This window comes from Syngnathus floridae, chromosome 9 (assembly GCF_059516105.1).
Source record: "Syngnathus floridae isolate MCC-2025c chromosome 9, RoL_Sflo_1.0, whole genome shotgun sequence".
NCBI classification, from domain to species: domain Eukaryota; kingdom Metazoa; phylum Chordata; class Actinopteri; order Syngnathiformes; family Syngnathidae; genus Syngnathus; species Syngnathus floridae.
This window is the reverse complement of record NC_142421.1, coordinates 6946332-6970603: the sequence shown is the minus strand read 5'-3', so window position 1 is coordinate 6970603 and position 24272 is coordinate 6946332. Positions and strand designations below refer to the sequence as shown.

At 41.7% G+C, this 24272-nt stretch overlaps 2 protein-coding genes across 2 annotated transcripts; both read right to left on the bottom strand.

The window, feature by feature from the left end:
- Window positions 1-18: 18 nt before the first annotated feature.
- col9a1b (collagen, type IX, alpha 1b) lies at window positions 19-10552 on the bottom strand. Its single transcript, XM_088384857.1, has 32 exons — window positions 9936-10552; window positions 9539-9592; window positions 9430-9465; window positions 9253-9315; window positions 8028-8081; window positions 7700-7735; window positions 7598-7621; window positions 7441-7494; window positions 7231-7284; window positions 7085-7117; window positions 6942-6998; window positions 6764-6817; window positions 5542-5595; window positions 5397-5450; window positions 5256-5309; window positions 4880-4933; window positions 4744-4797; window positions 4619-4672; window positions 4489-4542; window positions 4046-4090; window positions 3908-3961; window positions 3762-3815; window positions 3610-3663; window positions 2977-3048; window positions 2790-2825; window positions 2661-2705; window positions 2531-2563; window positions 2321-2467; window positions 2072-2126; window positions 1118-1306; window positions 825-902; window positions 19-737 (listed from the first exon to the last, which is right to left on the bottom strand). Exons 1-32 carry the CDS (start codon window positions 10008-10010, stop codon window positions 550-552), a joined length of 2022 nt encoding a protein of 673 aa, XP_088240983.1. The 5' UTR covers window positions 10011-10552; the 3' UTR covers window positions 19-549.
- A 1132-nt stretch (window positions 10553-11684) lies between these two features.
- On the bottom strand, window positions 11685-15490 carry hps6 (HPS6 biogenesis of lysosomal organelles complex 2 subunit 3). The gene has a single exon (XM_088384133.1). It carries the CDS (start codon window positions 15176-15178, stop codon window positions 12476-12478), a length of 2703 nt encoding a protein of 900 aa, XP_088240259.1. The 5' UTR covers window positions 15179-15490; the 3' UTR covers window positions 11685-12475.
- Between the last annotated feature and the right edge of the window lie 8782 nt (window positions 15491-24272).

Below are 24272 nucleotides of genomic sequence, written 5' to 3'. Positions count from 1 at the left end.
TACAGAATAAATAAAAAGTTCTGTGTGTATTTTTTTTATTTATTTGTTACATTAATGACCATTGTGCTCATCATTACTAAAATATAATTTTGTTGTCCTGTACAATGAGGCAAAATGTCACATCAGTTTATTTTGTAGGAAATATACTAAACCACAACCTAAACATGTTTTTTTTACAGATTTACAACATACACTGTCTGATAAATTACCACATACAAAACAAAAAGGCAAGACCTGATCCAGATTTATTTGGGGTGATTGACAAGTTTTTCAAGGGAGGAGAGGGGGAAAAATACTGTGAATCGAGAGAAACTAGGATGAACAATCATAACACATTGCTGGGACTATAAAAACACCAATCCAGGTCGGAAAGAAAGAACACACGATAGATTTTGGCAACAGGTAACAAATGTGTGTTTTTCTGGAGCTGGGCGCCTTGTGGCAGAGCTTGCGAAGACAAGAGTAGAGGTTAATGGATGGAAGGCACCACAAACCCCTGAGATGAAACATGTTTGAATCCAATAGTCTCTGTCTCTCCCAGAGTGGCTTTTAGTTCCTCGCAGGTCCCTTGACTTCCGGCTGAGCTCCCGGTGACAGGTTGCAAGACGATGGATCACAGTAGCCGTTCGGACCGGCTGGACCGGGAGGCCCAGGTACACCGGGCTGTCCTGGAAGACCAGGAGGTCCCCTCTGGCCATCGCGACCGTCCTGACCGTAACCGGGTTTGCCAGCCTCGCCTGCAAGTGTATATGTTGGTCTCGTAAGCCTCGACAGAGCCAGACCTGACCTGAATGTTTGAGTTTAAAAGTCTAATGTTTACTCACCAGGTAGCCCTGGAGGTCCTTGCTGACCTTTGGATCCCCTCACTGTGGGCCCACGGGAACCTCTGTCACCCATATCACCTGCAAGCAACAAACACCGTATGAAGACATCATACCCACACCCTAGAATCAAATATAGTACATTCCTGCCATCTAACATTATCTTTTTTTCTACTTTTCTTCATTTTCTCCCTTCTGTTCAACAATAGTTCTGTGGCCTGCTGCTAAGAAGAAAAAAAAGGTAAACACAATTTGCTTAATTATGTTTAATCGGTAGTGGTCTGCGCTGTAGTTACCTTTAGGTCCTTTGGCTCCAATGTGTCCTGGTGGTCCTTTGAGTCCAGGAAGGCCTCTTGTCCCTGCCTGTCCTGGGAAGCCATTGTCTCCTGGAGCCCCGGGAGGGCCCGGGGGTCCGGGTTTGCCAGGTAAGCCGGCAGCGCCGGACTCAGGTCTTCTCAAACTAGCAGCCAACTGCGCTAATTGTTCTATTGAAGAAAAAAATCATGAGAGAATTAAATAAATTCACGACAAGCACCGGCGTTAGAGGGAAGGCCGGCGTTAGAGGGAAGGCTCATCGAGATGTTCTCGGTGCGCTTGTGGGTTCAATTCAGAGTGAAGCAAGAAGTAAAGTAAAGAAGAACCTTAAAACTTCTCCTGGATTTCATCAAAACCCTCAGTACATTGAAAAGAGAAGAGACTCTACTTTTTAACACAGCAATGAGCCACAGAAAATGTATGTTCATGGTGCAAATGATCCAATATTAATCTCCTGTGATTCTGTGCTGCTTGATATCTTGCACTTCCTGAAAATTCATGCAGCGCATGCAGCCTGACTGTTCCCTTTAAACATTGCCTTCCCTTATACTGACTTTTTTTTCCTCTGAGCAGAGGAGAAGAGGTCTGCTGGAGGTGTAATTAATTTTTCAGCAGCTCGGCTATAAAAAAGTAATGACTCTAGGAGATGAGTTTGGAAGACACAAGAGCAAAAGAATAAAGAGAAGAGAGGTTGCCTCTTCCCCTGGAACATTTCTTTCCAGGCGAACAAGGAAATCTTTCATCCATCAAATAAACAAAGCCTGAAGTTTATTTCATGTTTTGCTTATGAGCCCTTTCTTTTCTGTGTGTGAACTGTATAGTATTGGCCAATCGTCTTGATCATTAAGAGAGAAGGCCGGCGCCGTAATACGTGAGCTAGATTCAAGTCATAAACGAGGCACGAGGGGATGATGAATGGGGTCATCGCTTTTTACCTTGCATGACTCGCATGCAGACCTGCTTGATGTGCTGGTCGCTTGGTTCTTTACCCTGCAACACAAACAGTGGTAGGGTGCTTTAAGACACCAAAACACTTCACCATCCCAGTCATCTTCTGGTCTTTTGAGAGTTCTTTTCAAGGTTCAGAAAAAAAACTTTTGAATACCCCGATCCTTCTTCATTGTGCTCATAAAGTTGCAATGATGAACTGTGGGTACTTTTTAACGAGAGTGTGCTATACCTACCGCAGGGCCTTGTGTTCCTCTGGCTCCAGGCGGGCCTCTGTTCCCCTGCATGCCTCGCGGTCCTGGTGTGCCAGGCGGACCCTCAATTCCGGGCTGGCCTCGAATTCCCTCTGGACCTCTATTACCAGGCTCGCCAGGGTTCCCAGTCTTGAGATATCATTGAAGCATATTCAATGTATATGCAATGCCAAAATATAAATTGTTACGCACCTCTCCCTTTGCTCCAGCTTCTCCAGGCTCACCCTTCAAAAGATACGATACATCAACAAATACATATGGAAACATCATGCATTGAATTTCCTGGTGAAAAGAACGGGCTCATATTTGCATACGGTCTTACATTATCCCCTCTTTCTCCAGGGTTGCCTTCATCACCTTGTGGACCCTGAAAAAATATGTAATCATTTTTTGGGTTAAGTATCATTATACGCCATACATGAAATAATCATTTCATATGAGGATTTCATACCTGTTCTCCCTTGGGACCTCCTTCTCCTCGCTCACCCTGTAATCAACAAGACAAATGAGCTTTGCTGTTGGTGTGTGTAGCTTTGCGTGTGCGTGCGTGTATTAGGCCTCCACATATGGAGATAAGTGTTGAGAAATAATCATCCGAATCATCGTCTTTTCAAGATGTACTGTGATGATTTTCTTACTCTTTCTCCTTTCATGCCAGGAGTGCCAGGAGGGCCTGGAATACCAGGGAGGCCGGGATCACCTTTAGGTCCCTATCACAAACCCACAGACACAAGTTTGTTTTTGTTTGTCTGATTTTTACACAAAATGGCCATACAGTAAATGAAGGTTAAAATGTCTTCCCGATGTTCATGTAGTAAACTTTTAGCGTAGCCAACAAAGCATGGCAGCATTTCTTCACTTTGTCTCTCATTTGATCTCTGCGTCACTGTCAGGAATGTCAGGAAAACAGTAGAGCCTTTCAGACTGCTCTCCCCTCACTGTGAAAGTAGACCTCAAGTGAGATCTGCTCGATTATACCAAAAACTCCTGGGAAAAAAACTTCTCCGGATTTTCTTGTTTAAATGTAACAGCATCTAACATTGTAATCTGTTGAATAAAATTACTTTGGCTCACCAAATAATTCAATTATCCCCTGATCAAATAATTCAATTATCCCCTAATGTTATCAATAAATAAATCAATTAGATAAGATGGCCAATGGCAACCAATTTCACTCAGCAAAATAACTCGCATTGTTAAGTAGCCCCTATTTTTTTTCTGTGAAAGAATATAAAATAAAATAAGCATTTGCTTGCTTTCAAATAGCTTACCCTGGAACCAGGCTTTCCAGCTGGACCCACCGGGCCGTGTTCTCCCAAATCTCCCTGTAAGCGTAGAAAAATAAACAGTTAACAATAATAAAGGAGGTCCCATGACTTAATTTATTTAAAATCCAAAAAATAAAAGCAGGATGAATACTAACAGGTTCGCCGATGGGTCCAGAGACTCCAATCTCGCCTTGTTCCCCGCGCTCGCCCTGTCAAAGAAAAAGGTCAGAGTTGTTTTGTTTTGTTTTTGTCAGGTCAATATAATATAAGCTTTTTCGGATAATAGCATGCCGTGTGATACCATTTTTCCAGCAGGCCCCATTGTTCCAGGGAAGCCTGTTTGACCGGCATCTCCCTAAAACACAAAAGCAACATTTTCATATAAAATATAAATGCAAGACTCAAAACCTTATATTTAATTAAGAATCAAGCTGGCAACCTTTGGGCCACTAAGTCCTTTTGGTCCAGGTGAGCCAGGCAAACCCTAAAAGACACAGAATAAGATCCAAAAAGCATCTTAAAAAGGATATTCATCCGTTTCCACACAGATGGATTAAATATATTTGCCTGAGGGATTGGCCCCAAATAAGCTGCTTATAAACGTCTTGATCGGAGCACCCTGGAGGTTTAATTCGGGTGACGACTTTAACACCGACACAATCTTGGCTAAACAGTGTCACAGTCGAGTTGAGTCCCATTAGTGCCTTTCATTAGGCTCCTCGCACATTAGAGGACGGGAAAAACGCTGCTTGCACACTTGTGCCCAGAAGAACAGACTTAGTCTGCTGGCATGCGTGTTCAGGTTATGATCTGATCCAAAACAGTACAACAGAATTATTTGGAGGAGAAATTGTCATTTTTAAGATGTATGTTTAAACTTACAGGAAGTCCCTGAGGGCCACCTTCTCCAGGAAGTCCAGGCTTCCCAATCCCTCCCTATAGGGAAAACAAACTGTGAGGAAAAGCCAATTGTAACATGGGGAGTGATAATACGCAATAGTAAGAATCATACCTTTGATCCCGGCAGGCCTGGAATGCCCTCACGGCCATCCACACCGGGTAAACCCTGGTCGGAATAATAAAATAAGACTCAAAAAACAGCATTATCATCCTATTTGACAAAATAATCATACTCACAGCATCTCCTTTGGGGCCTGGCAGACCTGTGATGCCTCTTGGTCCTTGTAAACCCTGAACAACAAAACCTTCACTCAGATTGTTCAAACAAATATGTTTTACAGAGTGGAAGGTCATTGATGATGTGCTTACTTACCTCTTCACCTTTAGGCCCCGGCTCACCCATCACACCTCGTTGGCCTTGATCACCCTGAAATCATATACAGTATTTGTCCGGAGTGGGTGTAACACAATGCAAAAATCAAGAGCAGTATCTGTGATGCAGTAATGTTAATTAAGTCAGTTAAGTCCCAAATTGTATTGTTTTACCGCAAATAGTTTTGAATATTATTTTTAATTTTGAAAAATATTTATATTTTTTGGGGGAGGTTTTTTGAGGTTGACAGACTATTTGCTTTCACGGGCCACATAATATAATCTGGCGGACCGGATCTGGCCCCCCAGCCTCGCCTTTGACAGCCTGCTAGCTGATAAACAATTTTGTGTCCATATTGTCTCGTTTAAATACTTACAGATGCACCGGCAACACCCTGAGGACCTGGATCTCCATCAGGTCCTCGAGCACCCTGTCAGAAAACACACAGTTAAGTTTACACATTTTGTCAGAGCTCAACTTAAATGGATAAATATTGTAGAAGGGAAAAATCACCGACCATCTCTCCCTTAGTGCCCATCATTCCTGTGGCTCCACGGATGCCTTGGCTGCCCTGAAACAACACACAAAGACAACAGGTGAGTGAAATAAAAGCCAGCGTGACTACAACACACACTCAAAGCAAGATAAATAGTCAATCTCACCGTTGGTCCTTGTGCACCAACCTCCCCTTGACCCCCTTGCTCTCCTTCCTCCCCCTAGGAGCAAACAACACAAACAACATCAGCAGTAGGACAAAAAAAAAAACCACATTGCTAATGATGCCTCTCAGTTGCACAAAAGCTGTGGATTATGTTAATGGGAGAACAAGAACAGTAATTCTCTTTCAAATTTTTGTTAAGCCGGTGTTTTAACTCTCATTTGTTGCCCCGTTTTTCTAATTACAAATAAGTAATGTGCTGACTCTGCTCAAGATACAGAAGAAAGCGTTTGAGGCTTTCAAGCATCAGAGATTTTCCGTCATTAAAAAGGCAATTTGTTGTTTTAATTACGGATAATAAAGGGGCTCTTAAAAGGAGTAAACAACACAGTGCGGATGATGAAACTGAACACAACAACAAACAAGCGAAATCACTTTATACTGTGCAGATGAAGAATCGATTGTGTTCATCGAAATACATTCATATTCATCGAAATGGACACGCCAGTAAGAATGAGCAGCAAAACATATCTATTTTTTTTCCGATGAGATTCATCATGTCTCAGTAATGATTATAAACAGATTCTTTTGTTCAGACAAATAAAAGTTTTAGTTGTTACCTGCTGACAGTTTTGACTGTAACTCCAGTCTTCCTCAGAGCCGTGTATTAAATGGCAATAAATATATTTAAATATATTTACAGAGGCCTCTAACATTTTATGGGGCATTTATACACTCACTGAAGCAGTTTGTGAACTTCAGACCTGAACAAGATGGAAAGTGTCCCAGGTTTATCATGTGGTCATTTTATTGTTAACACCCAGTGGTTCTGCATAAACAGGCAAAAGGGTCCCTGAAATGGCTCTAGCCTTTAGTCAGTGACAGACAACATGATTGTGAGGCTGATGTTGAATCATCGCCTGCACACACAAAGATCGCCTCATTTCCATTTATATAGCGTATGAACACATTACAGGGGGGGAAAGGATGCTTGAACATCATTTCAAATAAATCAGGCGAGCTATCAGAGGCATTACACGAGCGTGTCTGGCCTTTTCCTGACAATGAGCGGCACAGACAAATGCCTGCCACACGCTGTGAAACAAGGGGGTTCCGACATAATCTGTATGGGAATGTTGTGGCATGTGGGTTGCATTTATGTGCCTAAATATCACGGGTTTGAATCACCTGTATTGACTGTTTGAGTAAAATATATACATGTATACCTTGTGGCCTTGCTTGCCAGGTATCCCTGCTTCGCCTTTGACACCTTTGTGCCCCTGGTGAAAAGCAGAGAGAAAAGCTGATTTTATTTTTGTCTAAAGGGGCTGTTTGGAAGAAAAAACAAAATACAATAGCGATAATATTAAGAATATTGCATAGTTGTTTATCTCTTAAAATCACCTTCATGCCAGGAAGGCCAGGGTGTCCAGAGGTCCCAGATGAACATGAGTTGGGACACTAAACAGCAGCAGAAAAGCCAAAAATAAAAATGTAAAAAATCACAAAAATTCTACATTTTTGCTTTAATTTTGACTGATTTTTACCAGGTCGGCACTGCCCAGCATCCCAGCTGCCCCCTGCAAGGGAAGAGGGAATGTGTTATATGCGTCGACGACACGACTTATCTTCCATGAGGTGCGGTGAGTTCAACTCAGTTAAATTTTGGGTGGAAGTTAAAGAGGTCACTTACTCTGGGGCCTGTTGGTCCACGAGGTCCTTGGGGCCCTCTCACACCCATCGGCCCCTGCGGTCAATAATTGCACAAAAAAGCGGAAAATCACTTAAAAATAAACACGTTATATTGCAATAATATAAGCAATTCCACCATTACTATTTTTAAGGCAACGTTAATGACGTTTATGGGTTCACTGTAGTTAAATAAAACACTCCATGTGCTTACAAGTGGTCCTGTTTTCCCCAATGGGCCTGGAAGTCCTCCTGGCCCAGGTGGCCCCTGTTCAGAATCAGACCAGATGGAGATGAAACTTGTTTCCATGCAAAAATATCCAAATGTGCAAAGACGAATATAGTATGCATAATTATGGTGAGGAACTCACAGGGGGTCCATCTGACCCGACACCCTGGGGAGAAACAAGACAGTGTGATGAGTGATTCATGTAGTTTTCTAGACACGTATTTGGAGATGATGTTTAACTCACAGCGGCTCCACGAGGTCCAACTGTTCCGGGTTCACCCTAGGATCAAAGAGCTATATGAATAGAATGGACAGATCCAAACAGACGATCAATGTGAGACTAAATAGTTATCACATGACTGGGCCGGCAAAGGCACACTTGACCCAGCAATGTTTGTACTAATGAGCAGCGATGCCGGGTTTTGCCTCCCCACGGAGATTACACAGAGGACTTGCAGGATTAGGTCTCATTTGTCAGGAGGAATTTATACATAGAACGGCAAAAGAGCAGACGGCAGCTTGGCACCGTTTCCCGGACGTTCTCTGAGGTGAGGGGCTCATTAGTCACTTACTTTCTGTCCGGGGGGACCGTCGGGCCCGGGGTCTCCGATAGGTCCGGTCAAACCCTGCAGAGAGCACATTCAGTCAGGATTAGCTCAATTTGCCATGTGCTTGTTAAATGAGCCGGTATCTTTCCTCTGGCAATATTTCCATATTCAGAATTAGATCGCTATATTACATCATCATAAATTTCACCTTGTGGGAGGAGCCCCGGTCATAAAGGGATTAACCACCTCCTACTGGTTGTATAATACGGTGCCGTTTGGAGTATTAATTAAATCCCGGGTTTCACTCAAATCCTAACAAAATTAAAGACGCACAAGGGAGGAAAGTTTAGAGGTGGAAGGAGTCAGTCAGCAGTGAGCCAAGAGGGCAAAGTACTCAGACTGCAGACAGCAGAGAGCAACATTCCTTTGGCTCATTTCAAACAAGGGATCATTCCACACTGCTTTGTGGATTCTCGGTGGTAGATACCAACTGCAGCAGGATCACAGAGACGGTTTTGTTGTCAAACTGCCATCACTTTAGACTGAGATTTATAAAAGTTTATGGCATTATGAGATTTTAGTCACCTGTCAATTATGGCCAATACTGTATGGCACTATCATTACTGAAACTTCATTCTGGCGTAAAACGGTACACACTTTAATTTGGTTCTAACCTATTATGATTTTCTGACAAATTCATTGTATTTTTGTAATTTGTGTATTTTTCTTGCCATTTTATTATGCATAGTCTTAGTCATAGTATTGAACGGCTCAGAGGGAAATTTCACAAGTAAATGTCATGTATTTTCTCCTTATTCCATCCTAATAAACAAACTGGCAATAATCACAAATGAGGCCAAAATGTTTTGACAGTAAAAAAAAGTTTGAGTTTCGCTCCTTTAGCATTTGAAATTGCTTTTAGTTTGTTGAAGTGGCCACTTACAATGGGGAAAAAATGCAGCCAACACAAAATTTGAATAAATGTCAACATTTTAGGCAGTGGCGGTACATAATAATGCTAAAATAACCAAATGATGGTTAGTGATTTTTGCATAACATACTAACTGTTGATTTGATTCTTAGGTTGTATTTTGCAGTATTGCACTTTTGCAACAAACAACATATATGCTGACTAAAGTGATTTTCTTTTTTTTTTAGAAATAAACCTTGAAAAGTCCACTAATAAAGAAAATACAAATAATCTTGAAATATGAATTTAAAAAAGCATGCATACAAACAGACTACTTACATCATTTCCTGGAATTCCAGGTAGTCCAGAAGATCCAACTTTACCAGGTTCTCCATCAGGTCCCTGCAAATGACAATCCCACATTAAAGTTTTGAAAATAAACATGCAATAAAATGGAAAAAAAAATACTTAAAATGAAAATAGAATAAAATAAATGAAATCAAAATGTATAGTTACAGCAAGACCAGCTGGCCCCTCTGATCCTCTATCACCCTAAAAACAATAATAAAATATTAAGTCACAAATAGTGTAAAGCAGAAAAACGTGATTGCACTCAATTACTCACATCAATGCCATCAATTCCTGGTACACCTGCTGGTCCAGCTGGTCCTGACTCCCTCTGAGAAGTGGAAAAACACATCAGCACAAAATCCTTTGAAATTTGGGGAAAAATTTTTTTTTTTTTTTTTTTTTAAACAATATTTTATGTTTTTTTTTTTTTAAAGTCACAATGAAAGTGACACCTATGGCACAGGTGTATTCTCGAACCACTCCAATTATATCACAAAGGATAATATTGCGACCTTTGTAAGTACAGGAGCCTACATACATGATTTCAAAATATATGAGTTTCCATTGAGTAACTTAAAGCCCTGTGAGTTCTCAATGACAAAAAAGGAGAAAATAATTTGTGCGTCATTGCAAACAAAGAGAGAGGAATGAGGGTCACAAATAAGACTTACTTGAGCTGAACAAAGTAGAGCAAAGTGCAGAAGCAGCCCCAAGAGAGGCCCTCGATAGCCGGGGGCCCGAGCCATGATTCCCTGTGGGCAGAAAAGGAAACAGTTGGAAGTCCTTTTCTGTGGATTTGCTGGGATGGAAGAAGCCCCAGACAAAACAACCCAACTAGACCCCTCTCGGCTATCTAGAGACGCTCAGAGGGCCCGTGGCCATCCCGACCTCGTAAATATTCATAGAGTGCATGTTTAGTCATGAGGCTCAGGTGAAAGAGGAGAAAAAAAGAGGAGGGATCTTAAAGATGCATCCAATAGGCAGGATTGGCAGTTGCAGTTGTCTTTTTTTTAATTATTCTAAATATTGAGAAGTAAAATGGTATTATATTTTAATCATATTACACATTTAGTCACATGATGAGTCCTTATGCATACAATGTGGCGGAATGGTATATGCACATTTGATACAATTTTAGAAAGATAATTTATTTAATTTCTCACCAATGTGCCGATATCATCGTTATTATTATTATTATTATTGTTATTTAGAGTGGTGTAAACAAAGTGGTTGTTTTAATGTTTTCTTCACAATGTCCGCTAGAGGGAACTATTTGTTGTTTTTTCAAATCACAGTGTGCATAAAGGATCACACGTAGAAGCAAGTTTGCAGAGATTCACAGATATAATGGTGCATATCGACATTTATCTTATTTATTGTTTAATTTTTGAGAAGATTGAGATGTATATTTTTCCTTCCTTACATTATTGTTGATAATTATTGAGGAAACATTAACATGATCAGTGTCTTTCAAATAGAATATTTTTTTCCCCTATGCAAAATTAGAAATGTGCAACATATCGACAGTACCTGAACAGCTTTCAGGACGGATTGACGGACGGACTCACGGACGGATTTCAATTATGGGATCACCCACCAGAGAGCAGTTGAGTACACACGCGCGCAAACAGGTCATCAATCTTCACACCAATTTGAGCTGTTGTGCAAGTTTAACAAAACATGTTACTAACAAACAAACAAAAACAAAAGGGTAAAACACCTTTTACCAACCAACATGCACACAACAAGCACATAGACCTCTGACCTTTATGTTCATTGACATTCATCTATGGAAAGACATGTTATGTATCACAGAGTCACAGTAAACTGTGACTTGACTAAGTGGAAAACATAAATATCTATTATGCAATATTTTGTTTCTACAAGCCTGTGCTCACAAATAACAGAAAATTCACATTGTCACATCACTGGTGAGTTAATTTTAGAACTGGCTTGATGGCTCGGTCCTTAAAATTGTGCAGCCCAAGTGTACCGAATGTTGTGGCCCTTGCCTTTACAAGCATGAAGGAAAAATCAATCAGGCATCCCTTGGGGCACTCTGATTACTCCCTGGTTCTACATTTGGACTGCTACTGACAGCCTGCTGTGATCCTTTTACATACCTATGTGGAACCTGCCCACTAGCTGCAAGAATGAGATGCTCTGCCTCTGCTAATACAACTAAAAACATCAGCTACAGAACTGTGTGTAGGTACTTATAAATTGTTTAATAATGATTTTTCTTTCACACTTTGAACAGTTAAAGATTTAGGGACACTACCCTATAATAGTTTATCCTACGGATTTTTATTATATATTTTTTCTCTGATGAGATTCCATTAATCATACATACATCTTATATTTTAACAAAAATGTGGTTAAATAGTGAGCAAATGTAGGATTAAGAAGAAAGCATCAAAACCATTTTATCACAGTTTAATAGCATTCACACAGACATACATTGACAGTTTTCTTATTTTTACAAAAAAAGGGAGCCTTCCCTGGACAGAAAAAGCAAATTGTTGTAGCCACTTTAAAAATGAACTCAGCTGATTACAGTAGTGCTAAACTACAACAGGAATGACATTCAAACCAAATCGACCATCTTGTCTGACACGGTTACAAAAATGTCATAGCTGTGGCTTTTATGGGCAACAAATCTCTTCATATTAAATGCTTCATTTGAGGCACTGCAGCATGACCAAACAACCAAACCACTTGAAAACTGTAATGCAAACACTGCTGATTGAAGTGATGGCAAACCAGAGCACGGAGGCTAAAAGATAAGACACAGATTGTGTATAGCTCAGACCATGTGACCTCATGCTGGAATTACTCCCAAATTGAATTGCAAGTCACAACTATTAGTCTCTTTGGCATCTCTGTCAGGAATGTCTTGTGAGCTGGAAAGGGGTGGAGGGAAAGAGGGGGACACAATGACAGCATTGGACAGTGTTGAGCATTCAGGGACAATCTCTTTTTGGATGTGGAAGTTAAGAAAAAAAAATAGTAACACAACTGTGAGAAGCAAATTATTAACTTTGTCATCCACATGCATGTAACACTGATGGGATAAATTATTTCCTACAGGCGCACTATGTACATGTTAAAATTAGCGGCCGTATTTATGTACATGGTAACACTGTGAGTAGTCATTACTTTAAAGATGGGACTCTGTCAAGAGTCTTTAAAAAGTGCTCACATCAGACTGTCAGCAGGTAGAACCACGAACCAAGGTACTGTCCACAAATAAGTCTGTGCTGGTCTTGGATGGTTCCGTGGGCATGCGGGGGGGAGCAGGAGGCACGAATGAGGGGGACTGAAGGATGTCGGCGTAGTGCTGGCTGGGCTTAGTTTCCCTCTGGAGAACTTTTCTCAGCAGAGGTTTGAGGAGGCCGATGGTCACCTGACCACTCTGTGGGTCAGCAAAGGGAGCTGGAAAAGAGTCGGGCCTGAAGGCCACGGAAAGAGGCGAAGAGGACGACGTGCTGGGCGGCGGGAGGTTTTTCAGTACCAGGTTCAGAATGGTGGTGACAGTGATGTCCTCAGGGCACAGCGCCCACAGCAGGTCCAGGTAGGGGTCCAGTTCTCTGTGCTGGGTCACCTCACACAGCAGCGTAGTGAAGATCTCCTTGTTCAGCAGGGGACTCTGTTTGCTGAACTTCTGGGCCACCTCGGTCACCTTCTCCCACTGCTGCTGTCTAATCAGAATCCTTAACGCCTGGAGGATGGCGTTGGGCCGCCCGCTGACCATTAACACTTCCACCTCTAGTTCCTGCAACTGGTCTCGATGCGTTCTCGCCGACGACAGCACGCTCAAGGCGCGCTTATAGAGAGGCACGTTGTTCTCACCGTTGTCTCCTCCACCGGTGGGGAAGCTCCAAGTGGAAGCGGCCAGGCTCAGCCCCAGTCCGGCCGAGCCCTGCTGCTGCTGGCTGAGCTCGAGGAAGCGCGGCAGCTGAGCAGGCTGGAAGCGTAACACCGAATGGCAGAGGAGTTCGAAGACGGGCAGGGCGACGGATGAAGCGGAGCTTGTCGACTTGGATGTACAGTTGGCGTTGTGATCTGCTTTGGAGCTCTTCCTATGCTTTGACCCACCGTTTGTAAGTGGGACTGAAGCTGGAAAACTCGGCGCGGGACCAAGGACAGTTTTCCACACGTCTGGAGACGCCTGGCTGGACAGAGAGCCATCCCCATTGTAGTGGAGCTGGAGAGCAGCTTGCGCCGCCCTCCACGCTTGACACGGGAAGATGTCGAAGATGGAGTTGAGGTAGAGCAGGTCGTCCCGATGTAGCTCAGAGGACCACAGCAGCCGGGCTATTTCTTTTCCAACTAGATTCTCACAAAGCGCCTCCACTTCATTCAGGCTGCCCCTCACCAGAGCCCGCTTCAACTCTTCCACAGCCACCAATGCCTTCAGCTCAGGCTCCAGTGAGACTTTTAACTTGTCCTCCCCCACATCACCTCCAATTTCTCCATTTTGGGATGGTTCTTCTGCGCTCTGCTTGGGCCCCGAGCTGAGGTAGTCCTTGAGGATGGATGCTAAAGAGATGGGTGCCTGGAATCTCCCTCCTTTCTTTAAGGAGTCCACAGTGAGTCGGGTGCTACTCAGGCTCCTCTGCTGGTAATATTTACACGCCTCCTCAAACACGGCTTCCACCAGGAATGCTCCAGGGTGAATGTTCTCCGCTGCAGTGAAAGAAGGCAACTTTGGTTTTAGGTTAATGCTGTCTGTATCCTGACACACCACTTGAAAAAGTCCAGTTTCTGAAAGCAAGTGCGGTGATCCATCAGTTTTTATGGGAAATAAAACCCCTTCCCTGTCTAGTGTTATCATTTCCAGTTCTCTACCACACTTTGAGTCAATAAGATAGAGATTTTGGCTTAAGACCAGCACCAATGTGTCCTGGTATGTGCAGAGGCTGGTGTGTGTTGAGTATTTAAGCGGACACGTGTCGGCCATCTTGTATATTTGGCGCAGCACCCCATCGCTTTGCAGGAGACACACCCAGCCCGTGTTGAGAAGAAGCAGCAAACCTCCACAAGCCGAAGGAGAGACATTGAGGATCTCAGGGGGGTCAAGTGCAGACAGAAACCCTAAACAGTCTGCGATCAGTTTCCTAAAGTCCGACTCCTTCGTCGACTGTTTTTTCAAGGGGGTGGCTTGACACACCGTGCTGATCTGGAAGGAGTCCTGGCGAGGGCACCAAGAGAGGATGAATTTTCTCAGTGGTTTCAATTTGACATCCGGAAGGAGGTGCACATACTGCCCCGAGGCGACCACCTTGAATCGAGGGTTGTTGTGGAGGGCGATTTTCACCCCTCCTAAAATCACAGTCCCCTCCTTCAACTCAAAGTCCCTCCTGCAGATGCAATGTCTCAGCTTACTCCTGGGAGAGCTGAGGATGGGGGAGCTCTCTGAGGGGGGCCTCTCCTCACACCAGACGATTAGATTAGAGCAGGCACACACAGACACCACTCGGGCCCGGGGACTGTTACACAAGTCGGCTGTTTGCAGGAGACTCCAGCCTCCTTTGGAATCTTGGAACTGCCAAAACTCAGATCGTCCGTTCTCGTAAATCACAGCTACAGTCACAAAGTCCCTGTTGATGCCATTGTTATTATTATTAGTGTCCAAATATAAAAGATTCACAATGGGAACGCCTTGCGTGGAACACAAATCCAGCTTCCTCTCAACTTGACTCAGCTGAGGTCTTTCATACTTGTCCAGAGTCACAAGACCAACCTTCGGCTTGTGGAGGATGACATGAACGTGACGTCCATCTGCGCTCAGACGAATGTTTGCGAGTCTGTTGTCAAGATCGGTCTTTAAACTCTCGTGCAGCTCATTCTTGTCGGTATAGTCCTCAAAATCAGACAGTTGCCTCAGCGCAAAGCGCGACATGACTCCCATCAAGCGAGTAGCGGATGTTCGTATTAACTAGCCCGCGAGCCTGCGTAGCACACCGACCTGCTAATCGAAAGGCATCCCGTCATGTCATGTGAGTGTTATTCACTCGCCCTTGACGTCCGTCGGATGGCAACATAAACTCTGACATCGCTCAGCTTCAGGATGAACTGACATTAGCAGATGACCGGAGAACTACGCCGATCACTGCGAGCACAGATCCAGGAGTTTGGAAGAGAGAACGGTCTCCGACTCATTCCGATGCTACACGGAGCTAGCTGACATCACGGGACTGTTTATTTCCGGATACACAAGGTAATTTGCATAAGAGGGCGGAGTAAGGAAGAATGCGCACGCACTCTACTGTGCCATGCCACTTCAACGACGACTCGCTGGTGTTATAATTTTAAAACGATTTAAAAAACAGTTTTAGAAAACCTTTTCATTCTTAGGGCAATATAAGAAACTGAAACTTATAGATGCATTAAGTTTTTAAAGACTGGTTGCTTTTAGGAGTACAGTTTAAATTGAGTTGCTCTGAATTAAATCATCTTGTGATCCCAATAACATTAATCACATCAAGAAGAAAGTTCCACTGTCTCCCACTTGCGCCTGACCTTGAATACCTACAGCAATGTTTCAAGATTTCAGATCGAGATTTATGCTGCACAACATTGCTGTCTCAAAACATTCAACTTTTGCATGCACCTTCCATTAATATCCAGTAGGTGGGGGTATTGATCCTCAGAAACTGCATTTCTTCAGAGACAACCACTTTTTGTAGTCCTCGAGTCCAACTGGGTCTGTAGTTATATTTATATATTTATCAAATATGATTGATCATTCAGGCAAATGTTATCACCCTTTATTACGAATGCCTAAAATTCTAAAGCATCAATAATCTAATTCTAAAGCATCTCTCTTTCTCTCTCTCTCTCTCTCTCTCTCTCTCTCTCTCTCTCTCTCTCTCTCTCTCTCTCTCTCGCTCTCTCTCTCTCTCTCTCTCTCTCTCTCTCTCTCTCTCACTCTTTGCACATACTACATATTAGTTGATTTCAGTTAAGACTGCAAGGTCAGACATTATCACACAGGCTAGACAGAGTCGCCCCCTTGCAAGAGTACTAGAAGAGTAGCGACCTTGGAGGTGGGGATTTGACCTTTCACAATCTTGCAGAGAAGGATCCACAGCGGTGTATCGATCTTTCTGGGATACATTAAATAGTTCAATTGAGAAGGCAGCCTCCTCGAAATTACTATTAGCAGAGCAAACACTAAAGATAAAGAACTAACAAGCGCATACACAATGTGGAGTTTTGCTTGGGTGTTTTAGTGAAACGTTATACAGCACCACACTGAGTTGCATTTCTTTCTTGTGGATTAAGGAAAAACATGGTTATTTCACTTAACACTGCAGTGGGTGGGTGAGAAAGAAAAGCGAGTGTAGGTGTTGGGTAAATTGGCGATCTCTTTCTTACCTTGTCTGTTCAGCCCTTTTGAAAATTTCCATTCCGCTCTAAGTATGACTCAGCTGTTATCATGGAACAAATTAAATCCATATTTGGTACACTGCTTGTGCATATTCATGTGATGTGAACATTACTTTAGCAATCCACAAGGGTATAATGCACACAATGCAGATGATGCACTTTTCATAACGTTACATTGTTTCTGTTTCCTAATGTCCCTAGATGTTCGCTTAAGGCTTATTAAGGCTGATGTTTCTGTATTGGGCACCATCAGTGACTTGACCCAGCTGCAATTTCTATTTGGATTGATTCAAAATAACTTGGGTGCTGACCGGCTCCTCTTTCAATGACTACACATGGGATTCCGCCTTTGTGAAATTAGGCTGCATTCAGCACAACCGTAAGATGGGTGGAGAGCTAGCTGTACAAAGTTTCTCAAACAGCAGCTTCTGACGCACAAAATGACTTCGCTGTTTGGTTTCATTTGCACATAAGATTGCTCAGATAAAAAGAAAAAAAAAGAGAGCTGTAGGTGTGTTGTCATAGCAACACAGCTGAGTGAGGACACATTTATTGTGTCTGGCTCCAACATATCCCAGTTTTTCCTGGAATTGTTATTGTTTATTTTTTTCTTAAATTCCACTAAAATGTACAAAAAAAAATCAAACATTTCCATTAACTGTAAAATAATAGCTTGGGTGTTTGGTCATAAATTGCGTGTTGACAGCCGATCACAAATATATATATAAATGGCAATACCTTATGTGTGTCTTCTGTGTATGTGTTTCATAATTAAGTGGCGCATCCACAACAATAAAACGGGCATCTGTGCTCTCTTGAATACCGCCTGGAGTTGACAGCAAAATTGAGGTAATGAAGCAAAGCCCGCGACACTGAACACTTAATTTGCCTTTTTAATTACCTGCAATAAAGCATCACGCCACCGTTAGCGTCCTTGATTATTTTGTAACCATACACTTAATGAACCTTATCATATGGAGACAGCCATTAAAGCTGTGTATATTCTGTATTGATCTGACTCAGAGGCATGCTAGTGTCCTGGCTCTATCTAGTGAATTTGTTTAAGTAGCCAGCCATTTTACATTCATAATTCATAAACGGTAGTATATTCAAAGATAGATGTTTGGGGAGAGAGGGCTCTTTGGTGACATACGGTATACTCGCTGCCATTTTTGTCTTGTGTATTTTGGCACACGGAAATGCAGATAAATTCATTGGGCATTTATACGGTGGATATAAATAGTCGACACAACCCTTTTTAAATGCAAGGGATTTGTGAGAGGAAAATGAGATGAAAATAAATCCTTTCAAATTCATTATTGGGGCTTATAACTTGTATACCAACTACCGATTAAGGTGCCTTCGATTAACCCCTAATGACTTTCCTTTTAAAGTTTTCCCGACATTTTTTTTTGCATTTAACAGAAACATTAAGTTTTTATGCTATTACAAACTGTTAATTTAAACTGTTCATAAGTCACTCCTCCACAACTTGGTTCACTGTATATTTTGTTTTTGTGGTGAAGTGTTATGTTTGTATTATGTTAAACTACTTGACGATGAGTAAATCACGTAATCCTTTCACAGACTGATTAATTCATAAAGTCGAGAAATCATTCTCGGAAAAAGTACAATTTGTTTTTTTTCTAACTTTGCAAACAGTGTTGTGTTGAGCCTGCCATTTAGATTCTCATCTTTTATTCAGTGTAAACATTAGCTTCCTGTTGAATGGTCCAAAAGTGGTCCTAAGAGAAAGGTTTGTCTCGTTAGCAGTTTAATGTCCTCCCTCATCAGCTGAGGAAAACTTCCATCTCTCCGTGTTGCCTGATGCTAACAGCAATATTATTATTGCCAGTATGGCTTGTTGCTGGAAAAAGGGCACTTGAGAGCAGAAACACAGAAACAAAACAGTTATTATTAGAGCTATAAAACTTCAACTGTAGGATGAGGGGTGCTTCAAAACAAAGCCGATGCCCTTGCTGATATTTTACTAATACTATAATAACCCGACAACCAAACTAGACCAAAAGACTACCGAAAATCTTAATCAGGCGCAAATCCAGTTCTCGAAAATGACTGGGATTGCATAATAACCTGATATTTTATTTTTCGAGGTTTTTTTCTTTGGGAGTGCAAAAATCCTCGTGGGCTATTTGTGAAACACATCGTAAGACAGCAATTGCTTTGAACACAACACAAGCATATTCACCACTGCAAAAACATTTGCTTTCCTGTTGAGTGAATCCCCATTGCCGGACTTGGCAGCACAAAGACGGGTAGCAGGTGCAGCCTGGCGACCTGCTCTGGTAAACACTTCATTCAAACTGGCGGGGAAGCCTCTCTGGATCAGACCCTGCATCAGCAAGCTTCTTCCTATGCTTGGAAAACATGTACATGCTTGCCATGTGTCACAAAGTGGACTCCCTCTACTGTTTGCTACTCTCTGGAAGAAACTCAGCACTGCATGGTGCTTGTAATTGACTGTCTCCTACTTTGAGATAGCATCACATTTATCTGTTGACAGATCAATATAAAGCCATTAATCAAATTGATCAACGCGTGCCAGCGCCTTTAATTGTGAACTTGCCTCAATAAAACAATGTCTAACTCACAATCCATCCTCCCTGAAGCGAAGCTTGCGTCGCTTGTGTGTACTTTGATCGATCACTAGTGGCGCCCAGGCTGGGTTTTAAAATTCAAGAGCGCTCTCGCAGATCAATAAACATCTGGCTGACCACAAGAGCTCCGTAAAGTGCCACAAACGAAGCTGGATTTACTTTACATGGACTGACATATACGGTAGATAAAAGTGAAACGTACAACATTACAGCAAGCGATAACTTTTGGTTCCTTTTGCAATTAGGCGTGTGCCACTGTAAAGGTTACCCTACAGGTGACGACGCAAGAAAATAATTGATTATGTATACAGTATACTGTGGCGCCTTGCAGGGCGGATGCAGCCCCAATGCATCATGGGAGTGTGAAATGGTGGCTGTGCTCAGCGTCATATGAAAAGTTAATACATGTCTTGTCTGACACATCGGTTGCATATTATTGTAGCATGAGGGGAATTGCTGCGCATTGCAATGTTATTATTTTTAAATAGGTTAAAATTTGTTATCATTCACTTTCTAAATTAATTTCTAAAATAATTTCTCAAGCAGCAATCCAGATAGGCCTGAACTTTCACTTAGGAAGTCACTGTTTAACTTCAATACAGAAATAGCCATCTGCCCTTTAGTGTGCGACTTTGTCACGTTTTAGGGTTTTTATTTTTTTTTTTTATTTAAGTCGGCATTCTTGAAATTGGAGTGACTTGTGCAAGAAAGCAAAGCAAATGCACATATTAAAAATGCATATAGGGAGTGAGGTGGTGGTGTGTGTCAATGTGTGTCCTCTCGTGTGTGTGTTTGCGTGTTTCGTCACCACACTGGAACTTTTTCGTAATCGTACTTGAGACACAAAAGAGAGCAAAGCTGTTCCATTATTCAAATATTTGCCCTAACCCCTTACCACAGTTGACGTGCACTTGTTTGTGATTTGGGAACTGATTGTGTTGACAATTCTTTAAGGTCCACCGTCCCTCTTTAGTATTTGACACTTTTGGGGAAAAAAATCCTGTATAATGTGGCTGCCGTAAGGGCAAAGGGACAGAAAGTCTCCCGCCAGTTCTTATCAAGCCTTTCACTTAAAGTCCACTCAAAGTTCCAAACTTGCGTAACGTCTTGTATTAAAGATGAGCCCAAAAATCCATGAAATAGTCATGAACGGGGACCGTAGTCTCAACCCTGTTTGTCTCAAATGGGCTCCAAATTGACCAATTTCAAACCCAAAACCTAAAGGTAATATGCGTGAATTTAAAAGCCTCTCTAAGAATTGGAGCAGAAATACTAATATTGGAAGTACGCAAGTTCAGAGAAAAAAATGTGTATGATCTCATATCCTTTTTTTTTTAGATACCTAGACTCTATTTGACTCCATGGTTTGAGTTTTATGTTTTTGATTTATGATAAAGGTAATTTTTTTGCAGGGGGATAAAAGCCCATGAAAGTAAAACCTTGAGGCGTCATAAGAAGCCTCTCTGCCTGCAAATGTTGCAAACACAGATGGCGCGCTTCACCTCAGAGGCCAATCTAACCTGTCTTTGCTTATTGAGAACATCCGCTGTTGACTTCAGCCTCTTGAAATATTTAAGTTCTGCCTTATCTTAGTGCTCTGAGATTTTACATTTATTTTTTGTATTTATTGTCATTTAGATTTGAATGCTGAATGAATTGAAATGTGTGGGAAGTGATGGGGGTTGGGGCACCATGTATTTTGAAAATCTTTGACAGACAAGGTATGTCACGCAACATATAGAACTTGATGCTAACAAGTTTGAGACAGCAAAAATTAGTGATTGAATGCAAACTTTAATTCTCATGTCACATTTATCACTAACAAGCTTTTGTGACTATGCACATCGACTGTTTGAGTGTGTGGGGCGGGATTTGCAAAGCGATGCAGGTACATGCTACCCTAGATATTAAGCGCTGATCATAACATTTTCATACGCTGCTATTTTTAGGCTCTCTGCTTCATATAGCAGTGATTCAAATAACCCGAGAGACAGTCTCGTTCATGAGCAGCCTCTGTGAAATGAACTTTTTAATAGTGTAACCTAACCATGGGTTTTGTCTGGAAATGTTTTAAGGAAGCATCTATCAACTTTTAGCCATCTCATTCTGCTGTTTTTAATAGACTGTATCAAATCTACTTAGACATTTTTTGACACAGTTTTAATGCACAATTAATTATACACTGGCATGGCCAGTAGCGAATTAGATTTTTCCCCACACATTTCAGAAACTCGCATTTTAGGTTAATTGAAAAGCCTAATTCAGTGAGCGTTATTTCCAAAAAGATCAATGTTGACATCTATTCAACCAAGACATAAAGTAGTTTACACAACAAAATAAATATAAATAGTGGAACCTCGGATGATGAACTTAATTTGGTCCAAAACATGGTCACAAATCAAAGCATTTTTTTTTTTTATTCTTCTCCATGAGGTCCGACATCATCTCCAACTATCACCTATACTCTTGTCCGAATAAAACCAGTCTTGCCTTCATGGTAACAAACTGGTGGACATTGTTCTCTTAGTAACCTTAGCTTTTTGGGAAAAAAAAAAAAGTTACAACCCCACACGGCATTTCTAGTGCTGGCTGAAAAATCTTTGAGGAGCACTTCAAGGCAGTACTTCTATCCTACTTCTAATTACTACTCATGGTTTGAAAACGATCTGATGTTTTGACACCATGCATGACATCTCACAAAGGGTTTCCAGGATTTCCATCATACAACATATGATCTGTTCTTGTGAGTCATGTATTGTTATATCGCCTATCACTGGCTCATTATAATGTGAACATTCACTGGCTCAGTGTCGTTTCGGGTCCACGCTTTGCTATTTTGACATCCCCCTCCCCTCCTGCTGGGAGATTAATTAGCCGTCTACCTCTGAGATCGGCGTAGGTGCCTCTTGGCATCTTTCACCCTCATCTCTCGCTCTCTTTCGGTTTGTTCTTTTGTACTCGTTGTGTCTGGCAGATGAGATACCACAGCGATGGAAGATCCTTTGAATTCTTACTGTTAGCTAAAGAGTAATTGCTTCTGTCATTTTACCAGAGCTAAATTTGACAGATGTCTTCTTGATGTTCCTTCAGAGGCAAAATCTGGAAAGGGTTACTTCATTCATATTCAATGCTGTATGTACAAAGAATGTTGCGGCACATGGGTCACCGAAGAAAAATCCCGAAGTCTTTGTTGTTAAAAGGATCAATAACTCCGCTGGAGGACGTTACATGAAATGCTGCCCTGATTTGTGCCTCAGAAAAAAAACTGAAAGGGAACATGGCAGTCAGAACCATTAGCGGAAGAGTACTTAAAATGCTGCTTTGCATAATATTCCATGCCTTGTTATTCCTCCTTAACTAAAAGTGCTGGCTTTAAAATGTAATGTTTTACAGGCGAGGGTCCAAATCATTTGCTGAGCAATTTGGGGAGGATATACCACTGGATAATCTTAAAGAGACATTCAACAATTGGATCTTTGCTCACTTTGATTGTAAGGAGAGAGAAAGAAATTCAAATCCAATCTGATTGCTGAAATCTACTTAAGCATTTTCTTAGAAGCCTGCATAATGAGGAAAAATCATCACATGCAAATATGTAGTTTCTGTACTCCAAAGTCATTCACTTTGCATGACCAAACCTGAAATATTCATGTTTACTCTGACTGCAAAAATGCTTTTAAGAGCTGAACCTTTATAAAAATTGCTAGGGCAGCACTTTCTTCTGCATTTAACTGACGTTCAGCTGGAAGAGTCAAATAAATCTATGGGCCCAATGTTTCAAAACAATGACTCTGCTAATCAACATTGAAATATAGTCTCCTCCATTTTGTGCCATGTTGCCACTTGATTTTCTTCCTTTCAAATTTGTATGAGTGATGTCATCAGATGCCACAACAATCTTAAATCAATGGCTTGGAGGTACCACTACATTGGATTGTATATAGCTTAGAGAGAGTGGAATGCAATTGATCCTATATGGTTAAAGTCTTCATCCCATAGCTGTGTCACAATTATCGATTTGACTCTAGTGCTTTTCTCCCTTGGTAGAACTCTGCTATCCGTTCAAATTTTACTCAAGGGCTTTGGTGGTCAGCATTCAGAGATAGTCAGACCACATGCAAACAAACAAAAATGGTGTCGTCTCCAAACCCGTGAGGGATTTGTGTGGGAACAATTGCTACAAACGTGGTTGAGGACACGGCAGGGCAGTGTGTAAGTACATTTATTAAAATAAATAAAGGTCATATTTCGTTCTCGCTGCTATATGAAGAATGGGAAACATTCCAAATGCTGTCAGATGTTGATAAATGACTCGCCAGTGCATTTTTGTTTTCGCCATGAAATAAGAGCCTTGGTGAAGGAGTGCATGTGTCGTACCCAAAGGCCAGCGAGCATGTTTAGCGAGTAAATGTCATGTGTAAATGGTTCGATCACGCGTCCCTCCCTCCACCTACGCCATGCCATTTCAGCTTGTATTGGCCTCAGGCCGTCGGGGGTATGGCATGTTGCTTATGTGATTGCATGACTGACAGCTAGACTGCCTCCCCCTTGGAGACTAACTGGATAACTCTGGATGCTTTGTTCCTTCCACAAAACAAAACAGGAAAATCACTGAATGTTTTTTTCCTGTTTCGACTCAGCTACAAAACGTCAAATTAAGCGTAATTGACAGTATTGCGGTATTTTGCCAATATCAAGATGCAAACATATTTAGAATGCACTATTGACAACAATTCCTTCATTGACCACAAGAAAGAAGAATAAGCGTGTATTAATCAATACACCCTTAAAAAAGTTGACCCAGCTTCCTGGGTCGGTCCAATTTTTAACTCAGCAATTTTAAGGGTGTACCCTTTACAGTCAATTATCTTCATATTTTATTGTCCCAGCCCTACTACACTGTAATATTCAGTAGCGGCTGGTAAAATGAAAAACATGACACAAATGAGCACCTTGTTCAACATTATCCTTTAGGTCAATCCTTATCATGTTGAG